Source organism: Pteropus medius, unplaced genomic scaffold (assembly GCF_902729225.1).
Source record: "Pteropus medius unplaced genomic scaffold, Ma_sr-lr_union100, whole genome shotgun sequence".
NCBI classification, from domain to species: Eukaryota; Metazoa; Chordata; class Mammalia; order Chiroptera; family Pteropodidae; genus Pteropus; species Pteropus medius.
This window is the reverse complement of record NW_024342467.1, coordinates 7,491,520-7,510,197: the sequence shown is the minus strand read 5'-3', so window position 1 is coordinate 7,510,197 and position 18,678 is coordinate 7,491,520. Positions and strand designations below refer to the sequence as shown.

Below are 18,678 nucleotides of genomic sequence, written 5' to 3'. Positions count from 1 at the left end.
ATGAGACAACTGAGATTCAGAAAAATTGAGTGACTTTTAGAGCATCAGTGTCAGAGCCAGGAATCTGAGGTCTTTTGAACACAAGTTTGCTAAGCTTCCCACTACCCATACTCCCCATGTTATTCCGGATGAGTTCTCTTCTGTTTCCTCCCACCCTAAGTTTTCCCTCCTAAAATTTGGAAGTGCAGGGTGGGGCAGAGTCTCACGGACTTCAGGAAGTTTGAGAGCACTGTTCCTCCCTCAAAACCTAGCCAGCACCAGAGAGCACCCATCCCCCATGTGTCCAGTGCCAGTGGCAGATGTTCACCTGTTCTTTGTTAGCTTCAGCCAAAAACTCTGCTGTTCTCTTGGGAAATATCTGGGCTGCCTGTTGAAAAGCTTTCCTGTAAAGAAGGTACAAGCTTTAATTTCTGACCTTAACTAATAGGTTAAGCAGGAAAGTTTGTCTTCATGTGGGTTATTATTGTTACCTTGTATCACTGCCCATGGCAATGGACTGCGTGAATTCACATCCTGGCCCTATCCCTAACTAGATGCACTGCTTTGGACATGTTATGTCTTTGAGACTGGTTTTTCATCTTTAAATGGGGGGTTTAGAAAATAGCACTTATTCCATAAGGTTTTCACTATGATTAAATGATAAACCGCACAGAAAGCACTTGGCACACTTAGAACCTGAAATAGAATGAACACTCAATAAGTGCTCATTGCTGTTCAGCAATGTGTGATACAGTCTTAGAGAAAGTTACTCAGGCCCAAAATGAAGGAGATATTTTGCACAAAGTGACAAACAACGCTTTGTAACAGTAACCATGTTTTCTTTCTGGAGAAAAATCACCCAAGATAATCACTGAATTTTCCATTGACTCCAAGTGTCATATTCACTCCACTGATTTTAAATTATTCATTTGTAAATTAATATCCATTTACGGTTCATAAACTGTAAAAATGGGTTTGGGGGACTAGACCCATAGTCGACATTCAATAATCTTAAACATAAGAAAATAAGTGAGTTCAAAAACATCCAGGGAAAAAAGAGCTTTTTTTTAAACAGATAAATATGTACTCTCACATATCCTGCAGCAATTAATATCTAAATTGGATTAATGTGTCTCCTTTCAAAATAGAAGCACTGAGTTTAGTTTTTATAACCAATTAGACAACATTTCCTTTTTTAGAAAGTATATGTCATCACCTAAATGTAAGAATTTTATATTTACATTCTCTTGCTCTTTTGTACTTCCCTGGTGATTCTTTTAATAGCAGTTTTCAACACTGGTTGCATATTATAATCACTATGGAGGTTTAATGAATACCCATGCCGAGGCCTCATGGAAGTCCAATTAAGTCAGCATCACTGAGGCTGGGGGTCATAGTTCAGATTGGTTTTTGTTTTTGTTTTTTTAAGTTCTACAGATGATTTTAATGCATAGCCCAAATGGAGAATCATTGACTTACTTCATATCTTTTAAACAACAAAATGATAGACTCTTTTGTCTTGCTGATTGCTGTCTGTAAACAGAGTTGTTTTACTCCAAAACTGCTTACTCTGAAAGTAAATCTTGCCTTTAATATAAGTTAGCTTGATTTCCCTTGATTCTAATCAAACTTGTGAGAGTCTCATTCCATTAATTTTCCTAATAAAGTAAGGTGGGATAAGTTATATAAGAAGCCCACATTATACATAGCGCTCAATTAATATACTAGAAAAATAGGACATGCAGGATTATAGCTCTGAGGTATTTTTAAAAAGAGTTTAGGTATCATATTAATTTTGTAATACTTGAAATTATAAATCAATGAGAAAAATGTGATTCCAAGAAAACCAACCAGCAGAAGAAACACAGCATTGTAACATTAAAATATGTGACACAGACATATATCTTATTCTGAAATCCTTTTTATTCAATACCTGCAATTCTGACGACTGTGCTGAATTCAGACTGTGGAACGATGGAGGGGTTAAAAGAATGAGAACAAGAATAGAAAATTTGATCTGGTTATGCACAGGTAACAAAAAAGAATATAAGATATTTCAAAGGTAACAATTTTGTTTTCCTGAGTTATTTAATAGTGCCTTTTTATGCATATTCTGTGAGAATGGTAGAATAAAATGAAGTTTTAGATATTCTGAGAAGAGCTGGAGGAAAAAGACATTCAACAGCTAAGACGACTCACCATTTAGGTGTTATTTGTCCTTTAAATAACTTAGTTTACGAAGTTTTAAACTGACAAAAATATTGAACTACTCTGCTAATCCTCTTACCCTAGCAAAACTTCTCTATAGACTAGCCCTATCTACCAGGGAAAGCATGGGGTAAGGTGGGAAAATGGAATCCAACAAAAGCCCCAAGGATCTGAAACTTGAATTAGGTTCACAAACACAGGTAACAGACGTTAAGAAGTGTTTAGATTTGTCTCTTTCGAGCCACTGAAGTTAAATAGAATCTTAAGCATGGGTATAAAAATTCAGGATCAAAAGATTGGTTCATTTGTTTTTAAAAATATTCAAGAACTTTTCTTAAAAAAATGAATCATGTGTAAAGTGACTGGCAGCCTTAAAGAGAGACAAGATACCCTCCTTGAAAGTTTCAGTGAGGCGTGGTCCTTAACCCTCTACTCTTTTGCTTTCTTCCATCTTTTAATTGGTAAGGCGATACTTGCTAATTTGAAGCTACCTGTATTTTCAACTGTGACCTCTTCAGATGATTCTTAAACTCCTACCTTTGGGTCCAACTTCTCTTCATCAGCTTTACTCTTAAGCTAGCCTCTTCATAATGAGCAGAACGATGGGTAATAATACAAACTTGAGAATTAGATATCTGGATCTGAGTCCCAGACGTTCTATTCAGTTCACTGAGACCTTGAGAGAGCAAGATATTTAACCTCTCAGAGTTTCAATTTCTACATGTGTAAAATAGGAATAAGAATAGAATCTACTTCAAGAGTTGTGAAAAGAATTCCATGAGATAAAGAAAACACAGCAGTAAAGCCCCTGGCTTTTGGAAAGAACTCAGCAAATATTAGCATCTTCTCTGTCAATATCCCTCACTTTCACTAATTCTAGCATCCTTCTTGAACTTCAGAATTACCTTTGTTACTTCCTACTGTGTTTTCCTGTCATCTAGTCAGTCACCATATCCTGGTTATTCTTCTTCTGAAATGTTTTACATAAAATTTTCTCCTTCATTTTTATTTTTCTCAACAAAACCTGCTCCTAATATTTACAGGACCTACACCAAGAGGACAAACAGAAGCATAGTTTGTCATGTTTCTGAATTTGTTAAAAGTATAACTCAACCTATCAGCTGTTTAAACTATGTTCTACCCTCCTATCTTGAAAAACTATACCTTGAAAATGCCCTAGAAGATCAGGTTTGAATTTAGATTTCCCAGACTCCTCTGGGTTCCAGGCCAGAAAGTCTGAGCGAAAGGAGAATTCTTGTACACATTTTGGCCCCTGGGCCCTGCCTCCAGCCATGCCACACCTCCCTTCCCCACTTCCACACCTTTGGATTCTCTTCCCAATGCCCTTTGAAACCTGACCCACCCATCAAGGACACTCAATACTTCCTTCTCCAAATTTCCCTTGAGCCAGGTATGTTCTCATCCTCTGAGTACTCAAATTATTTTGTTCCTATATATCTTAATGAACTTGATGGTATTCTGTCTTGCATTTTTATCAGTACCTGTGTATTTGTTTTGCTAGTAATAGGTAACTTCTACTGCATCCGAGAGTCTCTGTGCTCAATGCTAGCAGCATGGAAGAAAAGGTGATGAGCTTAAAAAAAAAAAAAAAGAAGAAGAATTCACCCAGAACCAAGTACAATGTGGGATGAGGAAGCAGACATGGATATCTTTTAAAGCTCTGCTGTTGTTAATGTGCAGCCATGGTTGATAATAATTATATAAAATGATAAATTCCTTGGCGACCAGGTCTATGCTTTATTTTATAGTCAACATATTCTTCTGAATTTAATTTAAGTTGGTACATGTTACCCCACTGAAAAACATCTTCTGGTCTACAGGCTGCATGTTACCCCTATAGTTACTGAAGTAATTTATGAGCACTGAGGAATCATAATGGCTTATGTTCTAGAGGCATACAAAAAATTAATCTTATAGTCTGGATCAAGTTGTCTGTCTTACCTTTATCTTTGAATTTATCTTTACAGTACATTGACAACAATAATGACCTTATTAAAAGCATAGTCAATGTGCTATTTTCAATACCTAGCACAGTATCTGGCATATAGTGAGCATTAAATAAAAGTTTTGTGAATGGGTAAATGAATGAGTAAATGCATGAAAAGAGATTACAAGCCAGCAGGACATCAGAAATTATTTCAGGTGTTTGGTAGACTGAATAATGACCTCCAGCCCCCAAAGATGTCCACATCCTTATCCCTGAAGCCTGCAAATATTACCTCGCAAGTCAAAAAAAAAAAAAAGGACTTTGCTGATGTGATTAAAAATCTTGAGATGGAGAGAGTATCCTGGATTATCCAGGTGGGCCCTAAATGCAGTCACATGTATTCTGCTGGCAGCCACCAAAAGCTGGAAGAGGCAAGGAATAGGTTTTCCCTTAGAGCTTCTGGAGGGAGCGCCGCCCTGCTAACACCTTGCTTTCGGCCCAGTGGAAATGATTTTGGACCTCAGACTTTCAGAACTGTGAGAATAAATTTCTGTTATTTTAAGCGATCATATTTGTGGTGATTTGTTACAGCAGCCACAGGAAACTTATATAAGATGGAAAACTTATATAAGTTTATCTAGATATCTAGAGAGGTAAAATAACTTTTCCAAAGCCCCAAGTTAGTCAGGGCAGAGCTGGGTTTCTAATAGAGATTTCCTGACTCTGGTGTACTTACTCTTTCCATATAACTCTGCTGCCTGCTATAGAATATGAGCTCTACAATTCTTTGATCTAAAGCTGGGTACCACACATAACCTCTTCTATGGCCATGAGATAGAAACTGTAAAACTGATCAATCCCTCGTATTCACCAATGTTATCTAATGTGACCTAAAAAAAAATCATTTCATAAAAATGACAAAACAATGTTGTTAGTATAAGGTCCAGAAAGATACACAGGGACAATATTTTCATTAACAATATGAAATCAACGTACAGCAGCAAATGTCCCAAGGGCAAGGGGTCGTAGGGGTGCTCACGAGAAATGCTGGCATGGCAAACACTGTAAAAACACATGAAAGAGATAAAGCAAGGCAAAAAAGTCACTCACTATTCAGGGTAGGGTTAAAGTGGAGAGCTGGCATACAATAAGAGGAATAGAATGATTCCATTTGCTCAAAAGTAAGCAAATTTGAGAGTGATGAAACTGTTCATTCTGATAGAACCTGGATATGATGGTCTTTCTCATCATGGAAAAAGCTGTAATGACCTCAGAGCTTCCAGTGACATTCACAAAAGAAGAGTTACAGGTTGCAGATGAGAAAAAAAATATAAACTTATGTGTAGTAATTCTAAATGAATACTAGATTCTTTACTATTTTTTTTTTTTTTTTTTTTTACAATTAGACCTTTTATATCCCGATAAAACAAATTCATGACCTGTTTTCCAAATAAGAAAACTGGGACAAAGGAAGATTTAGTGAATAACAGAGAGATGACAGGTAATACTTGTTTCCAAAGCTTATGTTTAAATCCTTGAGCTTTTACTGATAATTCTAAATATGCATTCATATAACTTCTCATCAATAAACAAGGTAAAAAAGTAGTCAAAGCAAAAGATATGGGTTTATTTAGACCTCATAAGTGTGAACACTTTTTCTCATAAGGGTGGGCGATAGAGAATAATAAGGAATGTAAGGGATGCAGAAGTATAGAGATTAAACCTCTCCACTTATATATTGGTTAAAAAAAACATATAACCACAACAGACGTAAACATTTCCTTAATGATCCTAAAGTTATATCAAACAAAATAAACAATCCAGCCTTAACATGTCCCAAGTCCCCAAGGACCTTGGGTTGACCTTGTAGTTTAAGAATTAGTCACTCATTTAGATTGGGGCAAATCCCTACGGATTCGGGGAGTTTGTGATCAACTAATGGGTTATGGCGTTATTGTCAGTGGATGTTACCCCATAGGAGGCTGGGCCATTGCATCATGCAGGGTAAAGACATACTTGTTATGCAGGTGACAAACAAAAGCCTACCCAAAGAGGTTCCCCAGAGAGCTCTGTGTGAAAGACATGTGGGGCCTGCCTGTTTCACATCTGTTCTTTCCATGATCTTTGGGAAAATGAACTTCCTGGCCAAATAGAAAAGGAACCCCAGTTGACTAGATACACAAAGTAAGAGATCACTTGTCTATCAAAATCATCCTGCAACACTCTCAAATAATAAATCCAAAAGCACATCTTTAATGGAAACACACAGAAAATTTAAGATCCTAATTGAATCTTTCTGAAGACTCCAACTATTATGTTAAAGTGCTTATAAGCTCATCGTTTTAAATAAGAGGAATTGAAAACATATACAGATTGAAAAGTCATAAATTTTAAACCAGATTTTATGCATATTTTATTGCAGGTCCACAGAAACATAGTATATAAAAAAGTTATTGTTAATAATAGAAGATGCAAAAAGGCATTACTTTTTAAAAGTTTAAAGGATGTTGGACTAACAAATTCTAAACTAAAAATAATTTCCTGCTTAACTGCGATTCAAAATCCTTTTACTCTTTCCTCTATTCTTAACTACAGTGTGTATTTTTTATGGGGAGGGAGGTAGCTTATACGTGTTGGAACAGGGAGAGGTCCAAGTTACTAAAAGAAAAAAGGCTGGTAGGGATGCTTCTCCACCACTCTGCTAGCTAAAGCAGTTCCAAATTTAGAGACTTCTCCACATTTAGGAAACTCAGTACTGCACCACAAGTCTTGCAAACAATAACCACCCTATTGCAATGTTAATTGTTCAAGGACTAGGCAAGCTACCCTAAAAATACAAAGAAAAAAAAATCCCACACTTCAGTGGGTAGCACTAAGTAGAGGTAAAAGAACATCTCAAAACTGTCATTCAGAAAAAGTGAAAAGAAAAGGAAGTCAGCAAATGAGCAAATGAGAAAAAGCAAAGGGGAAGGGACATAATTTACCACAGAGATCAAGCAGTTTGGTTTTGCTCAAATATTGTCACCCGCCTCCCCACCTTCCAATGACGGCACCGCTAACATCATCAGCCTCTTCAGTGTCCTTTTTCCCCCCTCACTTATTTGGCTCCTTTTATGTGCCAGGCAGTGTATTGCTTAACTAAGCAAGCAATCGTGAGTAAAATAGCCAATTGCTTCACACACACACACACACACATCTTCGAGAGATGTCCCTTGCTCTCAAAAAGCTCAGTCTATTACTAAGATAATCCCCAGCACTAAGATAAGTTCCATAATCAACAGAGGTAAGCGATTCAAAGCCCAGCATCACCCAGGAAGGCTTCTCAGAGGAATAAAATTGAAGTCAGGTTTTGAGGATAAATAAAAATTTTCTCAAGAACAGGAGGGGGCGGTGGAAGGATGTGGAAATGGGGCGGGATGGGGGTGGAAAACATGTGAAAAACATGCATTCAAGTCCGCAGGAAAGCAGGACCCAGAGAAGGCACACAGCTAAATGTAGTGACCACTCAGGGTTCGAGGTTCATTGAGGACAAAAAGGAAGATAAACCTGAAAAGGGTGTGGGGTCCTTGTGTACCTCAGGTAGAGGTGATGAAAAGCCACTGACACTTCTTAAACAGGGCAGTGACTTGATCACATTTAGGCCGAAGAAAGAATAATCTCATAATAGAAAACATTGCTACCAGGACTAGAGTGTATGTACTAAGGGTATTCACTTCATCTAATTTTTCCTTCCTCTATTTCCTTTCCTCCTCATGTATTTTATTTTTTAAATCTTAATATATAGATCCCAAATCCTTTTTCGAGTTAGGCAGGATAAAAGTAAAAGAGAGAAAGAAAACTGAGAAAGGTAAGAGAGCAGATGTGTGGGAGGATTATCTGTTCTCCCAACAGAAGGGAAAATGAACTCTAGTTTGATATATTTTATTGAAATTCGGAAATTCAAGAGTACACACTGCCTAACACAAGTTATGGTATGTATTATTTTTCCTCTTTCTATAATTGGTTTGCTGACCTTTTCTGCTAACTTTCACTGGTATACTTTTTCTTTTAAAATCTGCTGTCCAATTTATTGTTTCAGTTTAAACATAAAGCCAAAATAAGATACATTCAATTCTCCTTCATTAAAGAAATGAAGCACCAAATTATAGGCATAAAAATACAGATACATTTAAAAACAACACAAAATCACCCAAAAAGAATTTTCATAGCTATGTGCTTTTACTTTCTTAAAGTAGTTTTTAAAGTATCTCTAATTATATTTCTTCTAATACAACATATTCTGAGAAGAGAGAGGGTTTCGGGAAGAATCATTTCACAATCACTGAGTTAATAATTTACTTCAACACAACACTCTCTGAATGACAGTAACAGTTCTCAAACGCCCATGTTAACAAACTCATTGGTCAGATATCTGGGATCCCAGTGACAAACCAAACAAGTAAGTACAATGACTCATCATGTTTGTTTGTTTGTTTTTTCAATCAGATAAGAGATTTTTAAAAGAGGAGCTTGGGATGAAATTCTGGCTTTGCCCCTCTGCACAGTAGTCTTCAATCTCTGGAAAACACTTGAAATCTCAAGATCAGAAAGACACAGGTCTGGTCAACAAGGGTCGCCTTTCCAGTAAAAGCAGACCCTAAAGGTGTCGCCAGCTTTTATTAAGCATGCATACATTCCCAGGGTCTAAACCTTGTAACTAGTTTTTCTTCTTAATAATTTGTTCATGTGTCATTTCAGCATTTCTTTCTAAAGAGCGATTTCCTCTAAGAGTGAATGATAAAAGACTCATGCCCATATATGTGCTGCTATGATTATCTACCCTCTCTCAGGACTTGCACAATTCCAAAGAGGGTGAAATTATTAGGGCAAATTCCAAAGGAAACTCCCCAGCCCAGCTAGCTACCAGTGGAACTATAATATCGATATGAAGAGAAAGTCTTCTTATAAGTTAAGAGTCTGGGGAGAAAAGGTTAATTATGCAGTGTTATCCAAGGAGCAACCATCTATCATGAAAGGAAAGAGGCTTACATAATCAAATGCCAGAAAGTCGTCATTAAAAAAAAAGACAAAATAATTTTACAGACTACCTCATTTATTCTATTTTCTATAAATTGGTACAGATTTTAAAGAAAAACTCACCAATAATTTAGTCATGAGTCTTTCATTTGGGATGTTAAAGTAACCTCAAAGTAACACAAGTCAACATATGGATATGCAATGATAAAACTTATTGATCATAATTTGCAAGGACATGCATGGCAAAATTAAAACCATGATAATGCCTCGCCTAATAAAAAACTCAGAATTTTGCAAATCTATATAGCAAAGGCAGAACCAAGAAAATAAAGGGTATTAGGAGACAGTTAAAATATTATTACTATATGTAAGAAAAAGCAAACATGTATTTTGCTCGTAAAAGAGATCTTTGTGCATTTCTTCAAAAATTATAGATCTTATTTTTATCTTACTTAAAAGTTTATTTAACATAATTCTTTGATTTCTAACCTTACAACAAATTAGTGGCAATACATTATAAATTGGAGAATACTGCTACATATTGAAATTCTCAAACAATGACAAAAATTAAGAAATCAACAGAAAACCACAGAAAGTAAAGCATTTGAGTGTTATTTAGTGGAGGGTATACGGCCCTACATATCTCTGTATTTCCTCGGAGTTAATATAGTATTGCAACACAAACAGAAAAAAACACATACATACCACACAACATGTATATATACATACACACAAACTTTTGGTACTCTTAAGAGCAAACTCTAAAGTATACAGCAAAAATAACAATAATAATAATAATAATTATAAAGGTCCCACATAATGCTATAAAAGCCATCCAAGCGTATTTTGCAGCATCACCAAAATTTGCTCATGGATCTTCTGAAAAAAAAAGCCTATCATTGTTTTATAACTGTGTTCATGAAAAGATCAGTGTAAAACAACCACTGTATATTTGGCCTAGATTTTCACTGTAAAACTAGGAAGGTGTTTAAAAATGTGATGCCAATAGATGATAAAGAAGAACCATAAGAACTGTGAATATTAATGACTTCTTCCTCAGTATATATGCAACTATAATTTCAGATAAACTGACATGACCTTTTTTTTCAGTCTTCAGCTGTCACTGACATGACTATTATACACTAATGAAGAATACATAACATTCTACATTATACATATTATTCTCATTTTCTGCAGTTTTCACTAACAAAAACTTGTATTTTCTAAAGATACGCTGCTTCCGTATTTAGCATTATTCATAAAGAAAAGTTTTTAAGCAGGTTTTAGAAAATGCAGATAAGCTGGTCTGCCCTGATTTCAACATGCTACTATCTCTTTAAAGGAATCTTACTTAACTCTTTAATAACTGGCTTAATCAAGAATACATTATGAAATACTCTACCTCTTGTAAGCAATACTATATTTGCACTCCCAGGTATAAACGTTTAAGAAAAATGTTGTACAGACTGGCCAGCTAGTCACTAAACCTGTTTCCATCTCTTCCTGGACTACTGCTGGACTACATTTCCCAGCCTCCTTTGTAATTAGGTGTGGCCAGGTATGTAAATACTACCCAACACACTGTGAACAGAAGCGATGTGCAAACACACTTCCATTTCCCTTGTATCAGCTTGATGCAAAGATGCATACTAATCTTAGAATTCATCACTGAAGAAGCATGAGCCACATGTTAGAAGCTATCTGGGGCCCCGAATAATCACTAGGAAAAGAATAGGGTACTACTGAGGAAAACCTCTTTAGTCCTTAGATAAACGAGAAATAACCTTTACTTTTTTGAACTATATTATGGGGGTTTTGGTAGCGTTGATGATAATGAACACAATAAGAAATATGTAAACTGAATTACCCACCAAAATTCATTGTGAAAAGCAAAGTTGAAAACAATAAACGTGAATAAATTTAAACTGAACATTTTAGAAGGTTTGTGCCTCACTTTTAAAGCACTTTCAGGAACTGGAGAATGAATAAAATGCTCTCTCTGGTTTATGTTTCAAACTTGAATATCAGATTGAGAAGTTTAGACTTGACAACAGCAAAAGAATGAATCGCTTAACTAAGAAGTTATATCAGTAAAAAAAAAATAAAATCCAAAACAATATTTAATAAATTTAATGCTCAATGTTTCCCGCGAATACCATACTCTGAGCTCAAATTCTATTACAAAAACCTTCAAAGTACTAATTTATTTGATTATCTTAGAATATTTTTCTTGAACACCTCTTGAAATAGATAATTAGCCAGGAACCTGAAAATATTTTAGTTACACAGAGCTTATTGTGATGAGGTTTGACCTGTATTTCATTAAAAAGCCAACTGATCAGACTTATCTCGAGAAGCCATCATCTACTTGATTTGTCCTATGACCCTATTTCATTTACCATTCATTTTTTATGGCAACATATTGTGAACAAACTGAAGGAAAAAAATCCCCACTTGGACATTATGATATTTGTTTGCAGTTTTGTCCTGGTTTAGTTTCCTACTTAATGACTAAATGGCACCATAGTGGGTAATGCACTGGAGTAAAAGTGGTGAATCATTAAAGAGTTCGTAAATTTTAAAAACAGGGGCAGGCCTTCTGGGCCCCATATGCTTCTAGAAAACACAATGTTGTGCTGTATTAATTGAACTGTAAAGCTTTTATTAGTCCTCTTCAAAAATGCTTGCAGTGAAGCTTTTATTAATGCTTGCCTTCAAATTGTTTATACTACTTAGCATTTCCATAACAATCTTATATTCCAAAAAACTTTTTGATCATTAGCTAAACCTACTCTACATTTCTATGAGAGAATTCAGCTGTTTAGCAAAACAGAGGCACGAAGGGAAAACTCTAACTACTGCCGAAGATTTGCCAAATGAGAAAAGAAAAGGAATGGAATATAAGATTTTGCCACAAACCTATAGCTTATATAAATGGCCTGGCCTTCTAACTCCATATGGGTAGAGTAGTTGTTATATGTTCCCACAATGATGAAGAAAAGGGAAATTAGCTACTTTTATGCAATGAACTTTAAAAACTAATGTCATAGGACTTTATAACTGCTATAGCAACTCCATCATCCAAAGTCACCTAGAAGTTCACAAGGCCACATCATTGCATAATTCCAGGGAGCATTCTGCACCTTGTGTTCTATGTTTGGAAAATTCATTTTCATCAATATTACATTATATAAATTAGATTAATCAAGATTAAGAGTCATACTGGAATTATTCTAAGGTTGATGCAGCCTAATTTGTTTACTCTTAAAAATGTCCAGGCTCAAATCATGTTTTCTATAATCTTGCTACCTACTAAAAATCTAATCTGAGTTAAAATAGGTAGAAACTTGTTTTGAGGAGTGGGGAAAGTACTCTAGGAATCACTTTTGTTCACCTCCAAATCACAACAGGATGCCCTAGGTAGAGCAGAATACATATAAGCCACTAAAATTTCTCCACAAATTATTACTTCCTCTAGTTTTCAACAGCACTAGCTTTTTACTTATTAGAAAGCAGAATAACTGAATTATACCTTAGTTCTCGGGACAAAATACTTATATTAATGATTTTTTTTTTTTAGAGTCCCAAAATAAGAAATATTAGTGTTCGTTAAATTAAAGAACATTTCTGCACTTCACCAAGTCACAGTGAAGAGTACTGTGCTATATGTTATCTAGCACCCCGCTCCAGTTCTATGGCATTAGTCTCATTAGTGGAAGGGTCTGAGAATCTGTATTTTTAACAAGAGCCCCAGGTGATTCTTATTATTGGACATGTTTGGAAAACTTTAGATGAGCCCTAAAGTCTTTCCTTCTGAGATTTGGCAATCCTGATTTAAGTTAAATTACTAGAAATGGTATCTATATTCCTGCACAGAAGAAATTAATTTCTGCTCATATATATTTTTAAAAAATACTTAACACACTGAATGGACCAAAACTATTTACACTTCTGTTCCTCCCACGAAAGGGTGCTGTCCATAAGAGTAGAAACCACGTTTCAGCATTCTGTGTTTCTCTACTACATAACACTGCTTGGAACAAAACAGATGTTTAACAAGTTTTGAATGAATGACTATCTCAACTGCAGCAGCTAACTGTCAATCTTATCCAGATGGTCTTCCCTCCATTCAAGATCCTCAGCGTTGAAAAGCAATACCCAGTGCCCTAACTTAGAACATTATTGGGGCAGCAAGATTAAAATAATAACCAGTGTTTCTATACTCGAAAATCAGCACTTATTGTTTGACTGAATGTATGATCAAGACAGTAATACTTAGTACTTGGTATCAACTACACTGGAATATGTATGGAGAACTTTAATGAGAATGGTGTCAGTGCATGGGGAAAATAAGAATTCACTCTATCCCAGAATGCATTTTCAAAACAAACATAAGTACTCTGTTCAAGAAACTGACTATTAAAGAATTCTTGTAATAACTGGAGTATTTTTCTGGTGCACAAGTCCTTAGAGCCCTTAGTGGAACTAAAGCAAAATAAATGAATGGCAATTGCATAAGACCAATTTAATTCTCTTTTTAGATAGTTAAAAAAAGAGAGAGAGAGACGTAAGAAAAACACTTTTTTCTAAGTCAAACGATTAGGTTATTTCTCACCTGTAGAATATATATGGCACCATGGCAGACTAATGTGTTTATGTTTGTGACTGAACATTTTCCTTTATATATGCAAGGTGCATTTCAAATCTCTAATTATAATTTCCACTTGCAATAAATAGAAAAGACTCCCACCCACCTGGCCCATGTGCTATGACTTTCCTATATTCAGATTTCATTCATAAAAATTTCCCAACAGAATTGATTAAGACCTCTGTATAATGCTGTCCTCAATAAAGCAGAAGTATTTATAAGGAAGAAAGTACACAAGGAAATTAAGGACTCGAAGTAGAATGAGCTTCAGTCAGCAGTTGTCTCATTTATCATCCTTTTTTCCCTTCTCTTAACTAAACAATTATCATGGCTGGCAGAACTTCCTCATAGAAACAACAGCCTCAAAGAATAGTTTCATATTATAAAGTCAATATTCGCTCAGGGGCCAGGGTATGTTGATTTCGATAGTCAAATATTACCAGTTGTAAGGCAGTGTCAGTATACGTGGAACTCATCAAAGTATGTGGTATTATTTCACTTTATTCTTTGAAAGAGAGTCCAATGTATTTGACCATCTCACTCATTACAATACATTGACATTTAGGAACCCTGAGTTTAAAAAAACACGCTACCAGTTGATATCATCTGAGTATAAGAAGCTGAGTTATACACAGTATCCCCTCCTTCTCCATATGCACCTTGAAGCATGGGTTCACATCCACTTTCTACATAACCAACAACTTATGCTGGGTGGACAACGACACTCCTATTTAACCTCAAACTCCCTAAATCGTGTGTTTCTTCTCCCTCAGAAAGAGGTAGGCGCATGCATTCGTCTATTTTCCTTCTCTTTTGCCTCACAAAGCTCAGTAAGTGCTGCTTCTGACCATCTGTTCCTTACATTTCTATAGTTTGCTTGCCCAATATACTTTACCTCTTAAGCAGTTACCTCAAAACCAATAATAACAAAAAATCTCACCCCTACCCTCTGTTCCACACATAAAATGAGAAAACTAAGAATGATATCGCCCTTACACAGATCTCTCCCAAAGCATTACTTTTAGAATGAAATTAGATGTAATATAGACCTACCTAAAAAATTCTCTTAGGTGCCCATATCTCACACTAAGAATCACCAAAAATTTTTTACCTTTTCTGCTATTTGATCCACTTTTCTTTAAGCATGTAAAATTTTAAGATATTTCTTATTACATTGCATTGATTCTTTTTCAACTAAGGTTGTCAGAATATTTCTGTATTCATTCATTGCAAGCTCATTACTTTAAACATTCTTTGATAAGCTAAACTGGAATACAATACTATTCTAATGGGATGATGTGTTTCTCATTTAAAAAAAAAATAGTGAGTCCAAGTCTGTACATGTAAGAAAGATGGTAAATAAAGACCACAGAGGGACTGAATAAAAAGTCTGGTTTCTGGTCTTGAGAATGAAATAAAAGTACCTATTTAAATTCTAGACAGTAACTTCTAGAAATGGAGAAACTTTTTTGCCACTTCCGTACTTAGCCAATTTGTTCCTATTTCTTTTAGTATATTTTTTAGTGATGCCAACACATTCTACCACAAGAAAAAAAAATTTGACTATGGTTGTTCTAAATTAAATGTCTCTGTTAAATTATGCGATTTTGAAACATTAAATTTATTTATAAATGAATATATATTTAAAATGCAATATATACATATATAAAATGCAAACATGATTTTAAGTTCATGTCAACAGAAAGGATAAGAATACCATACTATAATTGTGATGAGCAATACAGCTCACACACAGGGCTGTCTGTGAGCGGGGGATGGGCAGCAGGCAGGGGTCAGCGAAGGAACAGGGACAGCGGGCTAGATCAATCCTTCCCAAAGTGTAGTCCCCAGGCAGCAGAAACATCAACCTATAATAATTGCAATTATTGGGCTCCACCCCAGCCCTTCTGAGTCAAAAAGTATGGAGATGGAGCTTCTTTTAACAAGCCCTCCTAATGATGCTAATGCATGCTAAAGTTTGAGAACCTGGGGACTACAGAGACTCAGAGATAAGCAGCCTAGGTAACTCTTCATCTGCTTATCCAGATGATGATGCCGATTATGAATCATGATTTTGACTAAAGACTCTGGAATAGCTTTAGTATGTCATTTAGAATCAACAATCACAGTTATACTAACCAATGATTCCAGTTTAAAATTCAACATGGTGGCCTATTGGGGATATGGGGTCAGACTGATGAGACAGAGAAATTTCAGAGCAGATAATCTGTGTGTGGCACTCCACAGAGTGAAAATCTTGGCAAAAGATTTCCTTTTATAAACTCTGAATATAATATTACATTAGCTTCAACCTTAGAAGTTGGATAACTCTAGGATCGTAATATGCTGAAAGAGTTTTTAAAGACTATATAAAAATAAATGCTCCTATAATAATCCAAACAGAAAATTCTTTTTAAATTTGTTTATGCTAAACATGTGATATCTGCCCCTACTTCATCGTTCTGAAGACTTGGATGGTGTTTGTTCCAAAAGTGACACTCTGTTCCTGCAGAAATGGGTGTTGGCAGTGCCGATCACAACACTGCAAGAGCCACACCTTACACTGGATTCAGAGGAAGCGGGTGCTGAGATTATAATTAAAAATGTACATAGGAAACAGGAGTGACAGCAAAGAAGGGTGGGGTGGAGAAATATTTTTCCTGTGTGTCAAGAGATGAAGAAGGAGTGAATCCACAAGCTAATTTCCAATACCCACAGCACAGTTTAAAAGCAGACAGACACATATTAGGAGAGAAAGCCTAAGAGTGTGAATTAGATGCCCACATCATATTTAATAAATATTTATAACTTCATAAAATTTAACCCAAATGTGACATTAGAAGCAGAATAATTAAAGCCCAGTGGTCAGGTAGCCATGCAAATGAAATTAGTTACCTGGAAAGCAAACTGGGTTACATAACAGAAGACTGGCTGTAGAATACAAACTTCAAAATTCATTGTATCAACCAATCCTCATCAGAAAAAAAAGTCCTTTCATGACTTAAACTTTTGGTTTGAAGCTACACAAAGCAACATCTTTCATATAAAGTCTTTTAACGATTTTAAAAAGAAATCAGACTGACCAGGCTGCACTGGTGAGCTCATCATGGGAACCAGGAGAAGAAATGACAGGCTGGGATGTGGATTCGCAGCTTTCCTTATGCTGACAATGTTGGTCCACAAGAGGCTGGTAGAGGAGAAACCTGGAATGCAATAAAAATGGATGTGTATGATATAAGTCATGTCAAGCCACAAAGGAAAAGAAATACAGAGTCTCAGTTCAGCCACAGCTCGACTGTGTGTCTATAAGGCAGTCACATCGACCTTGCAAGTGTCTTAAATCTTCATCTATAATTATATTTATATCTATATAATCCATTATAGACAAATCGATACTATATAGAGGTATACAGTTAATTTTATATATCTGTTATAATTTTATCTATAAAAGAACAAACTTATCAGTCATGCTTAAAGTGCAGGAATATTGTGAACACCAAAATAAAATAATAGGTGTGGAAGAAATGTGTTAGCAGAAAAGGACTTCGCATAATTATAATTAGTTTTCTATTTTCTAGTCACTATAATTGTTTTCTGTTATCATTATTATAGAAATTTAAAATATTTTTGGAATTTTGGATATAGGTACCTCATTACATAGTATTTTTATCGCTGTCAACTATTTCCTTCTCGAGATAAGACCTCTTGGGGAAAGAATTTTAAAGGATTGAAAAAAGGAACAAATAAGCCATAAACTATAAGAGTGACAGAAAACTCCCATTACAATTTTCGTTTCTTCTTGAAGTCTTTTGCAATCTCGTTCCAGCCAAAAGTAATAACAGCTATAGTCTTTCCAGGAGTGGCACTTACAGAATGGACTTCTTGCAGGGAATTTAAGGGACTTTCTGCTTTTAATTTGAATGTACTCTCACTTCTAGACATCTTGGCAAAGGAAAAGCATTTGGAAGGACATTTTCCTCACAGCTTACTGGAATTTGTCAAAGTTTAAAAAAAGAAGAGGAAGAAGAGAAGCTTTTAAAGTTGCACTTAATGAGTTTCTTACTAAAATAGTATAGCCCGATTGCACTATTTTTATACACAGAATGCTGTAACTCTGAGAATTATACATCTCTTTATCTGGAGAATCCAACGTATTTATTGTGATTCCTTTTCCCGTCAGTATTTTGAAAGTGTTATTACTATTTTTTGCCCATATGTATACAGCTGGATATAAATATGTATTTCCTTTGAAGAACTATATAATCTCACTAATAATATCTATAATACTTCAAATGGTTTTTAAATGGAATTATGCTAGTTATTAAAACAGTCATAAGTTGTAGCAGGCTACTCCTTATCACATCCTTAGTGCTGAATATATGTTAAGATTTATTGACAATAAATATATATTTTTATAAATCTCCTTCAAAAATTATACTGATGTGTTTATTTTATTAACATTATTTAAAAAATCTTAATGTCCATGTTGATGAGAAAGCAATATTTCTTTAAAACATGAAAAACGAAGAGCAGAAAATACTTTTGATTTCTGTATCAGCAAACAGACATTTAGACATTGGCTTCTAAGTAAAAATATGTCAATGTCATATTTTAAAGTAAAACATCATTTGCATAGTTCATAATAGTAACAAAGTACTTTTAGACATATCATCTTTGATATCATTTTCACATCAAACACGCTGATATTTGTAACTCTCACTGCCCCCCCCCATAAGTGAGAAAACTGACATGTCATCTGCTTCATAATTAAAAGATAATAAAGCAAAATCAAAACTAAAATTGGGTGAAATTTAAATCTCTAGACTATCTAAAATTAATGAACGTGGACTTTGAGATTTGGGCATTTTTACTTTTTTAC

General features: G+C 35.1%; 1 protein-coding gene across 3 annotated transcripts in view; it reads right to left on the bottom strand.

Annotated features, from left to right (window-relative positions):
* Positions 1-18,678, bottom strand: part of HDAC9 (histone deacetylase 9) — an 829,181-nt gene that overhangs the window by 745,142 nt on the left and 65,361 nt on the right. For all 3 annotated transcript variants that reach the window (XM_039862468.1, XM_039862469.1, XM_039862470.1), the window contains exon 2: positions 16,883-17,002. In XM_039862468.1, the coding sequence (XP_039718402.1) occupies positions 16,883-16,907 (25 nt within the window). In that variant the 5' untranslated portion in view covers positions 16,908-17,002. The remainder of the gene's footprint in view (positions 1-16,882; positions 17,003-18,678) is intronic.